Consider the following 16,589-nt stretch of genomic DNA (forward strand, 5'->3'; position numbering starts at 1 on the left):
CGGGACACCGGACGGGTTGGGGTCCCGCACCCCAGAGCAGCCCCCAGAATGTTTCCTCGCCTGGTGCAGGGCCATGGAAGGCGGGGGCAGGCACGGGGGGAGCACAGGACACAGTGTCAGCCTGGGTCTCTCTCCCCAGGAAGGAGAAAAGAAAGTCCTGAGCATCTGTGGTGGGGTGCGGGACATGAGAGGGTCCAGGAAACAGTGGGGTGCATGGGACTGGCTTTGTGAAGCACAGCTCAGAGAGGTCCAGGTATCCCTGGGCTTTGTGGTGTCCTTGCTGGCCCAGGTACTCCCGTGCTCCTCTCAGCGCCCTACCCGGCCCTGCAGTGTTCCAGGCTTTCTTCTGGATTGCCCGGACAACCTCTGAATTCGGAAGGAGGCAGCATCAGCAAGGGACCCGCGGCTCTGTGCTACCCTGACCATGGGTTGCTCGGGTTCAGACGAAGCAGCCTGGGTGCGAGAGTGTCTCACCATATGTAAATTATTTTTGTTGCTCTGCTAGCCCCAGAGTCTGCTGCCCACACACCACTCTGGGGCTGCAGTGCCGTCCCGTAGCCCCCACTAAGGGACATTAGGCCAGGGAATGTTGCCCATCAGCCAAGGACGAGTGTCTATGGGATACAGAGGCCAGGGAACATCAGGGAACACCAGCTGAGGTCCATGGGGCGGCAGGGACCTGTCCCTGTCCCTCGGCGCTGGAGGGGTGCAGGGCGGGACTGCAGGAAGCCGGGTCCCGGGGCAGGAACTTCCTTTTGTGAAACACCCGCAGCCCGCGGCCGGAGCAGTTTCGCACAGGCACCGAAGGCAGCAGCGGGCGAGCTGCGGCCACCAGCCGTTTCCTCTCCCAGCACACTCTTCCTGACCCCCTCCACTGGGAGGAGCAGACCTGCCACTGGTGGTGACCTCCAAGTGACACTGGAGTGGGCATGTGCCCAGCCCAGCATCCCCCTGCCCCGGCTCACCCCCACACCACAGCAACCCCTGCACTCTGACAGGGCCCTTTTCCATGGAAGAACCTTCTCTGCTCTCAGCTTCAGCATTTAATTGAAATCTGCAGAAATTACAGCACATGTGTCTCCCTGCCTGTGATTCCAACAGCCTTGACAAAGAGCTGACAGGGTAGTGCAGAGGCCTGTCCCCTCCCATGGTGACAAATTCACTCTCTCTGGTTCTGAGGCAGAGCTGGGCACCTACTGAGTCTGGTCCTGGAGGTGCAGCACCACATCAGCAAGAAGGGAGGAGACAGCTGGGTTTTAGCACTGGCTCACAGGTAGTTGTCCTCTTCCTCCTCCTCCTCTTCCTCATCCCGTGCCAGCGCCTCAATGTCGTGGGTGATGTCTGTGATCATGCGGTTGAAGGACTCGGACTCGGAGCGCAGGGACCAGCTGTCGTAGCTGCGCACGGCCGAGGCCGACGTGTTGCTCATGCTGCGCTTGATGCGGCCAAAGCTGTCAGTGAGGATCCCGCCCTCCCGGATCCCGATGCTCTCCAGGAAGGTCTCAAAGTACCCGATGTCTTGGTCAGGGATGAAGGGCCTCATTCCTGTCATAGGCACTGTAAGCCTGGGAAGGCTGCCCAGGCAGGCAGCACTGGATGTAACGCCAGCCCCACTGGCTGCTGGCAAGAGGTTTGTCCCATCCTGGCCCCAGTAAGCAATGGGGGCATCCCCTGACATCTCCTGAAGCACACCCAGCACCAGCACCATGTCCCCAAGGGATACATAGACATCCCCAGGGTGACATGGTGACACAGGGTGGCTGCAGACACTCACCCAGGAGGAGGAACTTCCTGCGGTCCCCGTAGAGGCGCAGGAGCTCGGTGCAGTATTCCTGCACCGGTGTGCCCAGCCGGTACTCGCGGAGCAGGATGGCAAACTGCTGGATCTCCTGCGGTGACAGCTTGTTGCGCAGCTGTGGTGACACGGGGACAGGTTGAGCTTGGGGACACCAACAGCACGCAGCCCCCAGCCCCCCACCCTGTGTTCCACTGCTGCTCTCTGGCACAGGGAGCCCAGACCTGCCTGCTGTCCCTGCCTCAGCTGCTGGAACTGCTGGCCTGCTGCTTGTCCCCGTGCCCAACCCTGTGCCCTCACCGTCACCATGTAGTCCTGCAGCTGCTCCAGCCCTGCGCCGCTCTGGTCACTGCCACTGCAAGCGGTGGCCAGGCTGTGGTGGGAGCGGTGGAAGGACGGTGAGGAGGTGCCACTGTAATAAGCCTCAAAGGTCTCGTGGGAGCCATTGCTGTGGGAGGACTCAGGTCAGAGGGTCCCATACCCCTCCTGTGCCCAGCTGCCCCCCACCCACTGCACAGCACCCACCATCAGGTAGGGCTAGGCCATCACTGCAGTGGGAACTGGCACCCACCCAAGGGCAGGGACACCCACCCAGGGGCAGGGGAATCCCACACCAGTCCAGTGGGACCCACCCCAGTCCAAGGGCACCCTGGGGGAGCCAGACTCACAAGGAGCTGCAGCAGCTGTAATCAGCATCGTAGCCATATGTCCCATCTGTGCGGCAGCTCTCGCCTGGGGAGGGAGAGCTGAGACCTCTTAGCAGAGACAAACCCCCCACGATGTGTCCACGCACCCCCATCCGTCAGGCCCATGACACCCGACTTGCTGTTCCCACTCCTGTCCCCAGCCACTCACTCCTGCTGGAGAGCCAGGGCCGTGTGGGTGTGGAGGTGTAGTGGTACCCGGCACGGTCCACGCACTCGATGCTCTGGTCGCCGTAGATGATCTGGAACACCTGGCAGATGAGGGCACAGGATTCCTCACCGGCATCCTGCAGCGGGAAGGGAGGAGGGCAGTGAGTGCCAGTGGGGGGGCGAGCGGGCGGCGGGTGGCACACGCCGGGACGGCTCACCCTGTTTGGCACGGCGAGGATAATGAGGTTGGAATAAGCGTCAGGGCAGGGCTCCTGAGGGTCCAGGGGGTTGCTGCCGGCGTGCCGCCGCTCCCAGCTACCGAAGCCGGTGCCGCGCTCCCAGCTGCCGCCGGCGGTGCCGGCCCGCCGCCGCTCCCTGCTGCCGCCGCACGGCTGCCGCCGCTCCCAGCTGCCCGAGGGTCGCCCGCGCTGCCTCCGTTCCCAGCTGCCGCCCCGCCGCCGCTCCAGGCTGCCGCCCTGCCGGCCCTCCTGCCCGCCCCGGGCCGCCCGCCAGTCCAGGCTGCAGATCGTGTGCCGCCGCTCCATCGGGCCCCCGAGCCGGCCCTCCGGCCACGAGCCCCCCGCACGCTTCTCTGCGGGAAACGCCTCCGGCAAGCCGGCCGGGGCCGCCTCGGGGTGCGCCCCGGCGGGGACCGGGTCCACTCCCAGGCCTGGGGAGGCGGGGACAGACAGGGCATCAGGGCGGGGGGCTGCGCTGCCCACCCTGCCTGGTCCCCAGCCCCTGCCCAGGCCTCCCTGTCCCACCAGCCCAGTGGGATGCAGAGAGATGTGGTGTGGGGTGAGGATGTGGGAGCCCCAGTGGGTTGGGGACAGCTCTCCGGGGTGTGTGTGTGGGAGAGGATGGGACACAGCAAGACACAGACAAGGCGGGATTTTGCCCTGATAGACTCTGACACCCATCACCCGCCGAGCTCCAGCCCCCCGTGCCGAGGGGACCGCGGCCACTCGGGGCCGGCTGTGCCTCGGCTGGTGGCCCCCGGCCGAACCCCCGCACCGGTTTTGAGGATGAGGAGGTGCAGGGCATCGTCGCGCAAGTATGAGGCCGCCGCGATCTCGTGTGTGGGGATTCGCAGGATCAACTCCTCGTTGTCGCGCCAGGTGAGCAGGAGGCAGCGCGCCGAGAGGCTGAGGATGCTGTCCTGCTCTGGCGTCGTCTGCAGCGGCAACTCCTTCAGCTGCTGCATGGACAGAGTGCAGGGAGTTGCGTGGGCCACCCGGCAGTGTGGGATACCCAGTGCCCACCCTCCGGGAAGTGGGGACCTCTCTTACCCTGGCCGTGTCCAGCAGCTGCAGCACCTCATCCCGGCTGGAGGGGTTCAGGGAGGATGTCACCCATGTCAGATGACCTAAAAACTGGATAGGAAAAAACCCAGGGCAGCTTGGGGATGTTGGGGCATGCACCCTCCCCCCCACCCATGCCCCCAAGGTCAGGACACATCTCCCTAGGGTTCAGGGAGACCCTGCAATTAGGGGGGTCCTCTCTGCACGGCCAGCGCACCCTTCTCCTCCCTGGGTGTTTGCCTGGGTAGGGAGGGGACCAGAACACTTCTGGCCACTCTGTGTGTGGCTCTCAGCATGGTGTGGTGGCCTCATATCCCCATCCTAAGCAAGCAGCGACCCCAGGCACTTTTGGGGATCCCTTTACCTTCACCTCCTTCTCCACGTAGTCGTGCAGCAGGATCTGGGGGTCGATCAGGTAGTCGGGGGGATAGAGGGGCACGGAGTGCAGCGGGCGCCGATAGACGCTGCTGCGGAGCGCTGCCCTCCGCGCAGCCTTCGGGAAAACCAGCCGCTTGATGGGCGACACGAAACCCTGGCAGGGGAACGGGCACGGGTCAGCACCGGGCACCCAACCCTGGCCCCACACACGGGGTCCGTGGCACCCAGCACCTGGGGGTGGGGGGCAACAGCTGAGCACCTCTCTGCCGGCTGTTCGCACTATTTGGGTGGCTCCACTTCTCCCCACTGTGCCGTGGGAGGGGTGCGGAGCCTCTCAAACCTGTGCATGTCGCCCGCTCCCACTCTCCCGCCAGTCCCCCGGACACCAGCCCCAGCCCCACGCACCTTCTTCCCCTTCTTGGCCTCGCTGTCCATGGCAGGACGCGGTGCTGCGGCCGCCCCCACTGCCCCGCTCGGCGCCGCGGCGCTTTCCTGTGTCGGAAACTCCACCAGGATAGCTGGGATGTGAGTTCCTGCCTCTCCTGCGGGGTGCTGGGACTAGGCTGGGCCGGGCTCAGCTGGGCTGGCACTGAGACTGGGACTGGGACTGGGACTGGGACTGCGACTGCGACTGCGACTGCGACTACGACTGGGACAGGACTGGGACAGGACTGGGACTGGGATAGGGGCTGAGCTGTTACTTGGGCAGAAGCAGAGGCTGAAGTGGGCTGAGATGGGACTAGAGCAGGGATCTGGACTGGTGCTGGTGCTGGGACTGGGGCTGGGGTTGACACATATCGAGACTGGGTCTGGGACTAGGGCAGACTGGAATCGAATTGGGCAGAGATGGAACTGGAGCAGGTGCTGGGAGCAGAGCAGGCGCAGTTTCTGTGGGACTTTGCTATGCAGCAGACCCTGCCCCTCACTGCAGGACTCTTTCCTGGACCTGGGGCTGGTTCTGCTTCCCTATGACCCCACATCAGCCCCATCTTCATGGGGCAGCCCTGGGGGCTCCCAGCCCTCTCTGCCCACATCCTGTCCTACTTACACGGAGCCCAGGCACCGGGAACAGCACGGGCAGGAGCCCACACAGCTGCATCCAGCACCCCACAGCTGCCTATGGGATCCAAACCCATCGTGGGTCTGGAAGTTGGCCGGGGATCGGGGCCTCCGGCACGGAGGAGGTTGGGCCGGCAGTGGCCATGTCCGGCAGCTTCCTCCCCGAGATGCTGCATCCTGCCTGTGCACCCGTTCCCTGCCGGCCACCACGCCAGGGCCACTGGCACCGGCCAGGGCCACCGACACCCGGCAGGCAGCGCTGCTACAGCCATCCTGCTCTGTTAATGATGTCCCCGAGTAGTCCGGGACAGAGAGGCATCGTCCTGCCCTGCTTTGGAGCCTCGGCTGTGAGCTGGAGTTGCCGACAAGGACAGGATCCCACAGGCAGGGCTTATTGAAATGAATTTAATATCTCATGTTGCAGCAAAATTAAAAATATACAAAAAGTTTGTGGTATACAAAAAAGTCTCGGGACGGACCCCGGCCTCCCGCTCGCCCCCGCCCGCGCCGAGGGTCCCAGAGAAGAAGGTGGCACACAGAGTATTTACAGTACGTGACAGCAGCCGCCGGGTCCCAGCGCTGGGGGGTTCAGGGATGTGGCTGAGACCCCGCGGCAGCCCCTGCCAGAACAAACTTCCCTCACTCCCTGAAGCTGGAGCAGCCCTGCTGCCACCCCTGGGTGACACCCCCAGGGACCAGAACCCCGCCATCCCCAGTGGGAGCGCGAGCACCCCTGGAGCTGTGCCCATCCTGACCCCCGGTCGTGCCCCTTTGTCATCCCAGTGGGCAGGCGCTGTCACCCCGCTATGGGGGGACAGGGTGCTGGGTTTGGCTGCTGCTGTGGCGCAGGCTGGGTGGAGGGCAGGGGGGTGGCCTGGGGCAGGAGACTGAGGGCTCCCCCTGAACCCCACACGTGGCCAGACTCCTCTGCCCAGAGCAGCCCAGGGCTGAGGGTACCGTGGCTTGAGTGCATAGAAAAGTGTCCCTCTGACCCACCAGCGTGGCCCTGGGGTCCCCGCACGAACCCCGGCATGAAAGGCATGCCCAGATGGCATCTCTGCCCTGGGGTGGACAGGGGCAGGGGCAGGGGGAGCCCAGAGGAGCCGCCCCGTGCTGGCACACAGTCCCCATGTGTCCTATCCCCAGATTCTCTGTGAGCCCGACCCAGGGAGGAGCTGCCACCACCTGGGCACCGTTCGGGGGCTGCGGTGACACTGCTTGATGCCTGCAGCGGTGAGCCCCCGGGCCAGCCTGCCACCCCTGGCTGCTGCCCCCCACCTTCCCTGAGGAAAAGAGACCCCGCCCCAGAGCCGCCCCATGCCGGGGCTGCCCCAGCACGACCAGCACACACCACCGGGGGCTGCCCCAGCACGACCAGCACACACCACCGGGGGCTGCCCCAGCACGACCAGCACACACCACCGGGGGCTGCCCTGACGGCAGTGAAGGAGGGGTGCAGGTGGCAGGGGCCCAGCCCACTGCCCAGCCCCGGCCATGCTCTGCACCCTCCTCCTAAAGGGTTTCCAAGGCTTCCAGTTAGCACCAGCTAGCACCAGTGAACCCAGCGATGGCCAGCCCAACCTGCTGTCACCCCAGCTACCGAGAAATGGGAAACAAAAGCAACGTGATGCCACCGCACACCCACCCACCCCAGCCGTGTCACAGGGCCGGGCACACACACGCAGGGACCCCATATCCAATCGTTCCCAGGTGCAGCTTTCCCATCCCACTCCTCCCATCCTCTAGAGCCTCATAGGGCACCCCATGGCACAGAGGGGCTCTCAGTGCTGCCCGGACAGGGATTGGCACTGTGGCTCACGGCAGCCAGAAGCCGGAACCCGGTGGAGCCATGGCGAGGGCACAGGGGATGCAGGGAAGGCACAGGGGCCGTGGGTGCGGGGGGCAAGGGGCTGGGGCAGCACAAGGCTGGGGGGTCCAGCAGCTCCCCTGCCCTGCAAACCCCTGCCAGCCCCTGCACACTCACACACACACACACACACACACACACACAAACATGCACACAACCCCCCCAGAACAGTCCCGGCCTGGGGGGCACAGGGTACATTCAGCACAGCCCCTCGGTGGGGGCTGAGTCTGGGCAGGACCAGGGACACATTCAAACCCAGAGCCCAGGCAGCCCCACTCCTCTGGGGAGGCAGGAGCAGACAGGGGCAGGGACTGTGGGCAGGCAGGGGAGGGGAGGAGGAACACAGGGGAGGCAGGGTCCCAGCTCAGGTTTATACTGGGGAGCTGGAGGAGGGTGATGCTGATGAAGGAGTGAATGGAAATGCTCCCGGGTGGGAAGGGATGCCAGCCCAGGAGAGGAGAATGGCCGGGGGTGAATCCCACTTTGGGGAATCCGGGGAACGCCGGCGGCCCCGCACACACCCCTCAGTGGTGCCAGCCAGGCCCTGCCACCCCCAGCCCCAGCGGAGGTAGAAAATGTCACACAAAATGTCACCATTCAGGTGAAAACAAACCCAATGAGATGAAGCAGTTCCTGTGGGGATGGGGGGAAGGATGGGGTGCAGCCCTCCTGGCCGCAGCTGGGGACCCAGCCCAGAACCAGGGGTGCAAGGTTCGTGCCCAACCACGAGGGGCCCCCCCAGGCTGGGGTCTGCACCCCACAGGATATTGGAGACCCCATAGGGTTGGGGACATGGCTCAACCCTGAGGCAGGGGGGGCTGAGGATGGATATGAAGGGGCTCACTTAGGGTTGGTGTGGCAGAGGGTGGGGAAAGTGGGAGACATAGGGGGGGACTGGATGGACCCCGGCTGTCCCTGCCCCAGCTCCCTGGGGGTCACAGGCCCCATGCACACCCCAGTGCAGCCGTGTTCCATCCCCACGGCTCTGCCGTGGCACAGGCACCTGTGTTCCCGTGTGCTGCCCACTGTGCCCCAGCGTGCCCCACCGTGCCTCTGGCAGCTGCCAATCCCCATCCCAGGGCGTCCCCGGTCCCCATCCTGCACCACTGATATGGACCACAGCACCCACCGCCTGGGCTCAGGCACAGGTGAGGTATTTTGGCAAGGACGAGCCCTGGAGGGCGTGGGGGCGGCCGCCGTCGGGTGAGACGGGTCTGGGCTGCGGGAATGCAGCGCGGGGAGGGGATAGCACCAAGAGACCTCCCCGGCCACCGCCCACGGGATGCCTGGCATGGCGACACGGCAGCGCCGGCAAACCCAAAGGAAGGCAAACAGCTGCGGAGACACAGGGTGGCCTGGGTGGCACCGGGGCTCCCGCCGCAGCCTCACGCCCCGCAACCTACACGGTGGTCTCGTATTCCAGCACCTCCTGCGGGGCGCCGGGGGTGCGGTACTGCAGGCGGGGGGTGGTGGGCGACGCGTACTCCAGCGCCAGGATGGTCTTCCGCAGGCGCCGGTCAATGAAGTGGGCATCCCAGGCCGGGTACTTCTTCCTGGGCAGGTCAATGCGGATGACGGGCCCCTCTGTCCGCGGGGCGCGGGCTGCCGGCGCCGGCGGGGCACAGGGTCTCACCTGGAAGACGGGCACGCAGCTGTCCCGCTCCCCGGGCGCCCCGTCCCGCTCCCCCCCTGTAGTCCGCGGCAGCGAGCGCGGGGGGCTGGTGACGGCTTCCACGGGGGACCCCGGCACTGGGGGTGGCTCCTGCCGGAAGATGCAGCCCACGGAGCGGTGGCTGAAGATGGGGCCGTTGGGGTGCAAGAGGCAGTAGTAGATGAACATGAAGAAGATGCCGAGGGCGAAGCTGGAGCTAACCACGCAGACGAGGATTAAGGCGTTGAAGTCGGAGGTGATCTTGCGGTCGTAGTACAGGAACCAGAGGATGGTGAGGGCGGCGTTCTCTGACAGCGTGATGATGTAGTAGATGCACATGCGGTAGCGGCTCCGTCCCTCCTTGACGTTAAACCAGCAGAAGATGTAGATGATGCCCACCACCATGTTGTAGATGATCTCCTCCCACTTGGACATGCAGAAATCCGTCTCGCCCTGGATGATCCAGAAGGTCATGATGCACCAGTGGGTGACAATGAAGATGCCGAAGTAGAGCTGGAACACGGAGGCGAAGAGGGCAAAGGCAATGGCACGAGCAGCGATGGTGAAGAGGTGCCAGAGGATCTGCACCACGGCGCCCTTGTAGGACATGGGCATCTTGTCCTCCCGCGAGTCCCGCAGCACCTTCTGGTAGGACGCAATCATCCAGGCCAGCGAGACCAGCGAGGCCGAGGCTGAGAGTCCTGCGGGGAGCAGCCATGAGAGTCAGCAGAAGTCAGGGACCTCCCTCCCCCCACCCTGCAAGCGCTGTCCCTTACCCTGCAATGGCTCGATGCTGTTCTGTTGCACCATGATGCTGAGCTGCAGCACGAGCTGGGGCGCGCTCTTGAGGAAGGCCTCCAGCAGCCGCAGCATGCTGATGTCCGCGCTCTCGAACATCATCCGCCAGTAGAAGTGGCGGCGGCGGTGCTCGGCCTGCCACCGGCTCTGCAGCCCCAGGTACAGCGTGCGGAGGTACCTGTGAGAGGCAGGGGAAGGGTGCCAGGTGAGCTCACCCCACTCTGCCTACACCAGGAATGCCCTGTGACCACTGCCAACCCGTTCCTGCTGATTTGGGACCATGGAAAGCCCCTTAGGCCAGGGGTGCCAGGAGCTGCAGGGCAGCAGCAACAACAAATGTATCCCTGTCCCAGGCCAGGGCTGCAATTTGGGAAGGGGTGGATTGTGCAAAACCAGCTCAGCACCCCAGAGCCCCAGGCCATCACCCCACTGCCCACCCAGCCATACATCACATCACCCCAATCCTTAACCAGGATTAATCCAGGATTAATGACTTCCCAAACTGGGGATCCTATCCACAGCTCCGCTTTCCAGCCACCCATGGATTCAGGCTGCCCCAACCCAGCACCACATCCGGCTGCTTCTCAAAAGGGATATTTTGGTCCCAGCTGGCGCAGAGCCCAACCTGCTTCCTCCTGCCCCGGCCAGCACGGAGGAACCAGCTGGTTGTGCCGTGCTGCCCGCAGGAAGCTCCCGGTGCTCATGCCGGTGTTGCCTGGGCTCTTGGCAGGGCTGTGGGTGCAGCCACACGCTGGCCTCGGCCATCTGGTCATCGGCTGGGGGTCAGTGGAGGTGTGCGTGGCACCGACGCACGCCTGGCTGAGTCACCGCCACCAGGGACCCTCCCCACGGCAGCGGGCCAGATCTGGCACCACAGGAGGGGACACAGGGCTGGCCAGGCAGGGCTTCCCCGGGCAGCCCTGCCTGCACCATGGCCAGGGCTCTGCTGGCAAGGAGGAGAAGGGAGCCGGATGAGGAGGAAAACAGGTGCAGTAGGAGGACGTCAGGCCACAGATTCCTCCCAGTGAATAAAATCCTCTGGCAGAGCAACGGCTTCTCCATCAGCTCCAGAATGTGCTGCCAGACAACTCCATCAGCCCAGAGCATGGGAGAAAGCCTGATCACAGCACTTTCAGCTCATCCGTCAGCAGGAGGAGGCAGGAGCCAGCCCTGCTCCCGCTGCAGGGACAGCAGAGTGCTCCCACCCCCGGGGCTGCACAGCCTGGAAAGCAAAGTGCGGGCCATCAGCTGGGGCCACCGAGCCCTCAGGACACCCTGCTGCCATCTGCTCTGCCCTGCCAGCCCCACTCCCAGCCTCACCGGCTTCTCTGTGCTGGTGTCAAAGTGACGTTTTAACCTCCACCTCCGGGGCAGCACCTAATTTTAGCCTTTGCTGCAGCCTGTGCCTCACTGCTTGGGGTGGGGAGAGGCTGTGGCCACCTGGCTCCTGTCTCCTGGCGCAGATCTGCATCCCAGTGCCACCCGCTCACAGCAGCCAGGCCAGTGCTGCCATTGTGGCACCACCACAGCCACTGCCCCTCAGAAGGATCCAGTGAAGGACCCTCCTCTCTGGTGGGGAACAAATCAGTGGGCATCCCAGGGCTGGAAGGCACAGCATAGGGGGAAACAACAAGGGAAACAATGTAGAGCCCTGGCTGCTGTAGGGTGTCACTGCTGCCCCAGGGTGCCCATGCATGAACCAGACTTGGGAGCTGGTGACCTCATCCTGTCCCTTTAATTAGTCTTGATAATTGGGCTCATCAGCAATCCCATTGTCCGTGGCACAGAGCAGCCGCTGCACACACACTACAGAGCCCTGGGTCCTGCACTGCTCAACAAGTGACGCGTGGCTTCCCCAGCTTTCAGCAAGGGCACAATTATCCCTCTGTCCGCCAGCTCCATAGGTCTCATTAAAACGAGAATTCATCTCCCATCAACTCTCCCGAATGAAATGTTGATTCTTATTTGTTCTGCATTTGATCATCCCGTGGTGTTTCAGCCCAGTGAGCGATCCCAGCACTGCCAGCACGGCGGGCGCTCCCCAGCCCTGCGCCGCGGCAGCTGCACGGGAAACACAGAATCAATCACTTGAAAAAAAATCATTTAATTTTCAAAAAAACTGATGATGAGGCAGAAACCGACAGTGAGAGCTCTCAGGGCTAATTGCTCCCTCCTTTGTATTGCAAAGAGTGATCCAACAAAAACCCTGCAGTAGGAAGGTGGTGGCTTGGGTGGGCACTGGTTTTGTCAGAGCCCCACTACATCTGGATTTGTCACCAGTGTCACTGTTGTCCCCCAGCTCTCAACTACTGAGTCCAGTTTTCAGGTGCTGGAAAAAATGAACAAGGAGAAAAGCCCAACACTGGTTACATACAAATTCACTAATCATCATCCTTAGATGGAAAAGGATGAGAGACCCTTTGATCCCAGAGTGAGCAGTAGAAAGTGTGATTTTCCTAGAAGATAATTTGGGATCTCATCCCTTAATCCTGTATTTAAACAAGGAGAAAATTGCTTCTCTGTTACAGCCGTTTTAATCTCTTACACATCCTACCAAGCCAGGTCATCAGGGAGAGCTGCACATGTGCCCATGTCACTGCACTCACTGTGCACCACCAGCCCCACACCACAAGATGCCCTGGGCATCTTTGGGGCAGATGGGAGTACCTGAGGGCACCTGTGCTCAGGGAAAGGCTTTGTCTGGCCCTAAAAACCCCTTGTCCTTTGCACCAGGGCCAGGTGGGGAATGCCAGCACTGGCTCCTGCAGCAGGACAAGCTGATACCCCAAAGCTGGGTGCTCCCAGGGCTGGGAGGGCTCCTGCTCCCACACAGAGAGAGCAAAGCTCTAGGGAGCAGAGGTCCCAGCTCTGCCACACCTCATGAGCCCAGCCAGGATGTCCTTGCCCTCCTGGATTGCTACCAGACTGGCACCTGGATTGAGGGGTGGCACTGGCTCCCCAGGTCAGCAGAGGATGGGGGTTCACAGGCTGATTGGGGCTTTCAGGAAAAGAGGGACCAGGCAGCCAAACCATGTGTGACCCTGGTCTAACACAGACACAGACACGAATAGGGTTGTCCCCAGCCCAATGGGACCTGAAGCACACCCTGGCCAGCTGCCAGCCCGTGGAGGTGGCAGGGGACACTGACACACTTCTGGGCAGGAGGCACACTGCCATGAGCAGCACCCCTGCCCTGCAGAGCTGCTTTGGTGAAGAAGTTGGGGACTTTTTGAGTGGATGACCAATCCTGAGGTGCAAAACCATCCAAGCAGGGCCCACAAGCACACCACAAGTGGTCATGTGGGACCAGCTGGGGACAGGCCCATGCTGCTGCTGCTTACATGGGCACATGGTCACGGCACTGGCAGCATCTCCAGAGACCATCTGTGATGGAGTCTGTGCGTGTGCACCATGAACATACCCACAACAACTAACTTTAACAGCTTTAATTAGGGATAACCACAGAGCCAGTGCTCAGAGCTGCTTTTGCAGGTAGGAAGCAGCTTTCATTTTTGGGACTGGGGCTCAGGGCTGTGCAGTGAGGTTGGTAGAGGTGAGGTGAGGGAGGAGTCAGGTAAATTAGGAAGGGGAAGATGTTTGGCAAGGGACACAGTGCTCTGACCAGGGAAAATCCTTTCTTTCACCTGCAGCTTTTATCCAACATTTCTCTAACTGCCACATCCTCCTGCACCGGATCCAACCCCACTAATGGGTTTAACAAACTGCATTTAACTGGTCACCCGAACTAATCCCAAATCCAGAGATTAGAAAGAGCCTCAGCTGCTGCTTGAGACCAACATGTCCTGGAGGATGAGTGCTGAGAGTTACCGCTTTAATTGGCTTAGGAGTCTCCATGGCGCAGCCGATCCAAGAGCAGGACTGACACGCCAGGAGCAAAGCCCCCGGCTGCAGCTCAGCTCCAGCTTGGGTCAGGATCAGGTGTGTCGGGCTCATGCCAGCTGCAGGCAGAACCAGAGAGCTCCAGTCCTCTCCCCCACCAGCTCCCCTCGCACACCGAAGCAGGTTTTGCACCCATCCTGCAGACAGAGTACCCTGAGAGTGGTCCCGTTGTCAGGGAGATCGGGGAGGACAGGTGTGCTGGCAGGTGTGCTGAGCACGGCACACACTGCACTGTCAAACAAAGTTAAACACCCCAGAGCATCCCAGAAGGAGCAGCAGAGGAATGAACATGCAGACACCAACAGGGAATGAGCAAAGAGCCTCTACTAGAGCACTCAGGAGGGGAAACAGGATGGAAACCCGAGCCGGGAGTGCTGCCGGCTCCACACATTGTTCCGGGAATTTGCCTTTGTCTGCCCTCCCGGCACCAGCTCCTCGAGAGCCGCTCGGTGCCAGCGCCCGGCTCTTTCCCAACACGTGGGGTTGGAGCTGGGAGGGTGCAGGGCTGGGTCCGCGGCACAGCAGAGGAAGGTGCCAAGAAAACACCACCTTGTGCCTCTGGGGGGGTCTGCAGAGAGGCGGGTGAAGGGCCTTGAGCAGCCCCAGCCCGTCTGTCTGCTGCTTGCCCAGCCCACACCACCAGCCTGTCCCCAGGACTGGGAGAGGGCAGCAGCAGAGCCTGGACAGGCTGGGAACCACCAGCACCTCCTTGCCCACCACCCCACAAATACAGCGAGATCAGGACAGGAGCCTCGAGGTGTTCAGGGCCCAGCATAATCACTTCACACCCCCAGGACTACACTGCCATGTCCAGACAGGTTCCAAACAGGCCCAGCACCACCTGGCAGCAGGGATGGTAGGGCTGTGGCACCGAGCTGGGCTGTGGCTCCTCACCCACACCCACACCCACACCCACAGATCCTACCTGCACCCACAGCTCCTACCCGCACCCCCCGGTACCCACGGCTGGGGACTCTTCTCACCACCCATCTTTCTGGGGCTGCAGAGAGATTGAGTCTTGTGCCTCCCCCAGCTGCCTGGGCCCCTGCTTCACCTCTCCATCCCCACCCACTTCCCCCATGCCCTGCCAATCCCTCCTGAAGTCTCCATGCCGTTATCCCCACCCATGTCCCTGCTGCACTGTGCCGCTCCCTCCAGGCCCCGCCTGGCTCCATGACCCCCATGTCCCCCCCTCCCCCGGCACCCCAGACCTGCCTGAGCTGCAGCAGGTTGATCAGGCCCTGCAGCAACCCCATCCCAGCCCCCTGTACCCTCACCCCCAGGTACCCTCGTACCACCAGACCTGTCCCAGCTGCAGCAGGTGTGTCAAGCCCAGAAGCATCCTCATCCCCCCAGCACCCCTATCACCCCGATATCCCCATGCCCCTGTACACCCAGACCTTCCCATACAGCCAGACCTGCACCAGCTGCAGCAGGTGAATCAGGCCCTGCAGCCGCCCCATCCCCGCTGTACCCGCACCCCAAAGGCACCCCCACGCCCCAGGTACCCCCGTACCTCCAGACCTGCCCCAGCTGCAGCAGGTGGATCAGGCCCTGCAGCAGCCAGACGCAGAGGCGGCAGCAGCCGCGGGGGCCGCTGTCCTTGGTGCCGCCGCCGCTGTCCTTGGTGCTGGCGGCGAAGTCGTAGACGAACCACCTGAGGCTGAGCATCTGCACCACGAGCGAGGGCAGCAGCACGAACAGCAGCGTCAGCCCGAACCACCACCGCTGCCCCCGCACGTAGTAATGGGCCGCCAGCCACAGGTCCGAGGCACCGTCCGCGAAGCAGACGAGGAGCGCGCAGAACACCCAGCAGCCGTCCCGCAGCCGGTACCGCCGCGCCGGGGGCTCCGCGCCCGCCTCCCGCCGCCCGCCGCCGCCCTCGGGGCTCTCCAGCAGCACGGCCGGGCCGCCGCCGCCGCCGTCCGACTTCGCGGCCATGTTGTCGGGGGAAAGGAGGAGAAAGGAGGGAGCGGGAGAGACTTCCGGAGGGATGGAGCCCGCCCCGGCAGCGCCCGCCCCTGCCGGCCTCTCCCCGCGCCCGCCGACACCGGCTCCGCCGCGCCCGGCGCCGGGAGCCCCCGGCGGGTCCCGCCGCTCCCCCGCCCGAAGGGGCAGCCGCCCCCCCGCCGGCGCCGCGGGGTCCCGGGGGAGCGCTCGGTGTCGCTGGGCACCGCCCCGCTCTGGGAAGGGCAACCGGCCCCTCCCCCGACCGGCCCCCACCCCCCGGGTCCCCGCCGGCGAGGACCGCCCGGACCCGCCGAGCACCGTGCCGTGCTCCCCACCCCGTCCCGGCGGAACCGCCTTGTCCGCGCTGTCCGACCACTCCTTCCCAGCCCAACGAGTACTGGAGCTTCCCGGGAAGCTCCTGGGTAGACCCGCGGCGCCCCAGCCCCGAGGCTCAGCCCAGGCAAGACCGTGCCTGTGGGTCCAGGCTTGGGCCCAGGTCCGGGTGCGTGGAGCTGTGGGTGCCTCTTCTCCCCTTGGGCTGAGACAGGACCACAGACCACCAAAATCCTGCCTGACGTAGCCAGAGAGGGTCCCAGCAGGGACTGGCTGGGTTGGACCAGCCCTCCTTTGGAGGGAGTCATAGAATCATCATAGAATGGTTTGGGTCAGGAGGGACCTCAAAGATCAATCTGTGCCAACCCCTTGCCACGGGCTGGGACATCTTCCAGTAGACCAGACTGCTCAAAGAAGGTGTATTCTCTTTGAAAAGACCAAAGATGGGGTTCGGTAGCAGGCTTTTGTTACTCCTGAAATGAAACTCGTGCAAGAGTTACATATGTTACTCCCCAGCCTTGGGAATGTCCCTGAAAGTGAAGTACCAAGGCCGCGGGAGTCTGAGTGCGCAGGAGCTGCCCTGCTCCTCGGCTCTGCCCCACCACCTCTCCTCCGCTTGTTGCCGTGGGTGTTTGGACACGACGCGTCTGGCAGAGCGAGGGGCTGTACCCCCGGGACGTGCTCACACGAGGAGCAGCACTGT

The 16,589-nt window shown here is 63.4% G+C and overlaps 2 protein-coding genes across 5 annotated transcripts; both read right to left on the reverse strand.

Annotated features, from left to right (window-relative positions):
• Positions 1-1,030: 1,030 nt before the first annotated feature.
• On the reverse strand, positions 1,031-4,815 carry CCM2L (CCM2 like scaffold protein). Of its 4 annotated transcripts, none has more exons than XM_005524733.3 (10): positions 4,734-4,815; positions 4,315-4,482; positions 3,939-4,022; positions 3,664-3,847; positions 2,868-3,319; positions 2,651-2,786; positions 2,464-2,527; positions 2,096-2,243; positions 1,775-1,913; positions 1,031-1,545 (listed from the first exon to the last, which is right to left on the reverse strand). In XM_005524733.3, exons 1-10 carry the CDS (start codon positions 4,761-4,763, stop codon positions 1,268-1,270), a joined length of 1,683 nt encoding a protein of 560 aa, XP_005524790.2. In that variant the 5' UTR covers positions 4,764-4,815; the 3' UTR covers positions 1,031-1,267. The 4 variants fall into 4 exon arrangements, with proteins under 4 accessions (XP_005524790.2, XP_087920666.1, XP_014109584.2 ...); XM_088064540.1 differs by having other exon boundaries at positions 1,031-1,592; positions 1,771-1,913; XM_014254109.2 differs by having other exon boundaries at positions 1,429-1,574.
• Positions 4,816-8,412: 3,597 nt separating this feature from the next.
• XKR7 (XK related 7) lies at positions 8,413-15,544 on the reverse strand. The gene is made up of 3 exons (XM_014254118.2): positions 15,120-15,544; positions 9,682-9,881; positions 8,413-9,606 (listed from the first exon to the last, which is right to left on the reverse strand). The coding sequence occupies exons 1-3, from the start codon at positions 15,542-15,544 to the stop codon at positions 8,654-8,656; spliced, it is 1,578 nt and encodes a 525-aa protein (XP_014109593.2). The 3' UTR covers positions 8,413-8,653.
• Between the last annotated feature and the right edge of the window lie 1,045 nt (positions 15,545-16,589).

This window comes from Pseudopodoces humilis, chromosome 19, assembly GCF_049639895.1.
Source record: "Pseudopodoces humilis isolate 2021_Gansu_Grassland_sample_001 chromosome 19, ASM4963989v1, whole genome shotgun sequence".
NCBI lineage: Eukaryota > Metazoa > Chordata > Aves > Passeriformes > Paridae > Pseudopodoces > Pseudopodoces humilis.

What these genes read in the sequence shown, in the direction of transcription:
- XKR7 (XM_014254118.2), bottom strand. Translation starts at nt 15,544, where the DNA reads ATGGCCGCGAAGTCGGACGGCGGCGGCGGCGGCCCGGCCGTGCTGCTG. An exon ending in CAGCTGGGGCAGGTCTGGAG is followed by an intron (nt 9,882 to 15,119) that starts GTACGGGGGTAC and finishes TGCCTCTCACAG; the next exon opens with GTACCTCCGCACGCTGTACC. An exon ending in CAGCATCGAGCCATTGCAGG is followed by an intron (nt 9,607 to 9,681) that starts GTAAGGGACAGC and finishes TGCTCCCCGCAG; the next exon opens with GACTCTCAGCCTCGGCCTCG.
- CCM2L (XM_088064540.1), bottom strand. Translation starts at nt 4,763, where the DNA reads ATGGACAGCGAGGCCAAGAAGGGGAAGAAG. An exon ending in AGGCCAAGAAGGGGAAGAAG is followed by an intron (nt 4,483 to 4,733) that starts GTGCGTGGGGCT and finishes TTCCCCTGCCAG; the next exon opens with GGTTTCGTGTCGCCCATCAA. An exon ending in TGCAGGACTACATGGTGACG is followed by an intron (nt 1,914 to 2,095) that starts GTGAGGGCACAG and finishes GTGTCACCACAG; the next exon opens with CTGCGCAACAAGCTGTCACC.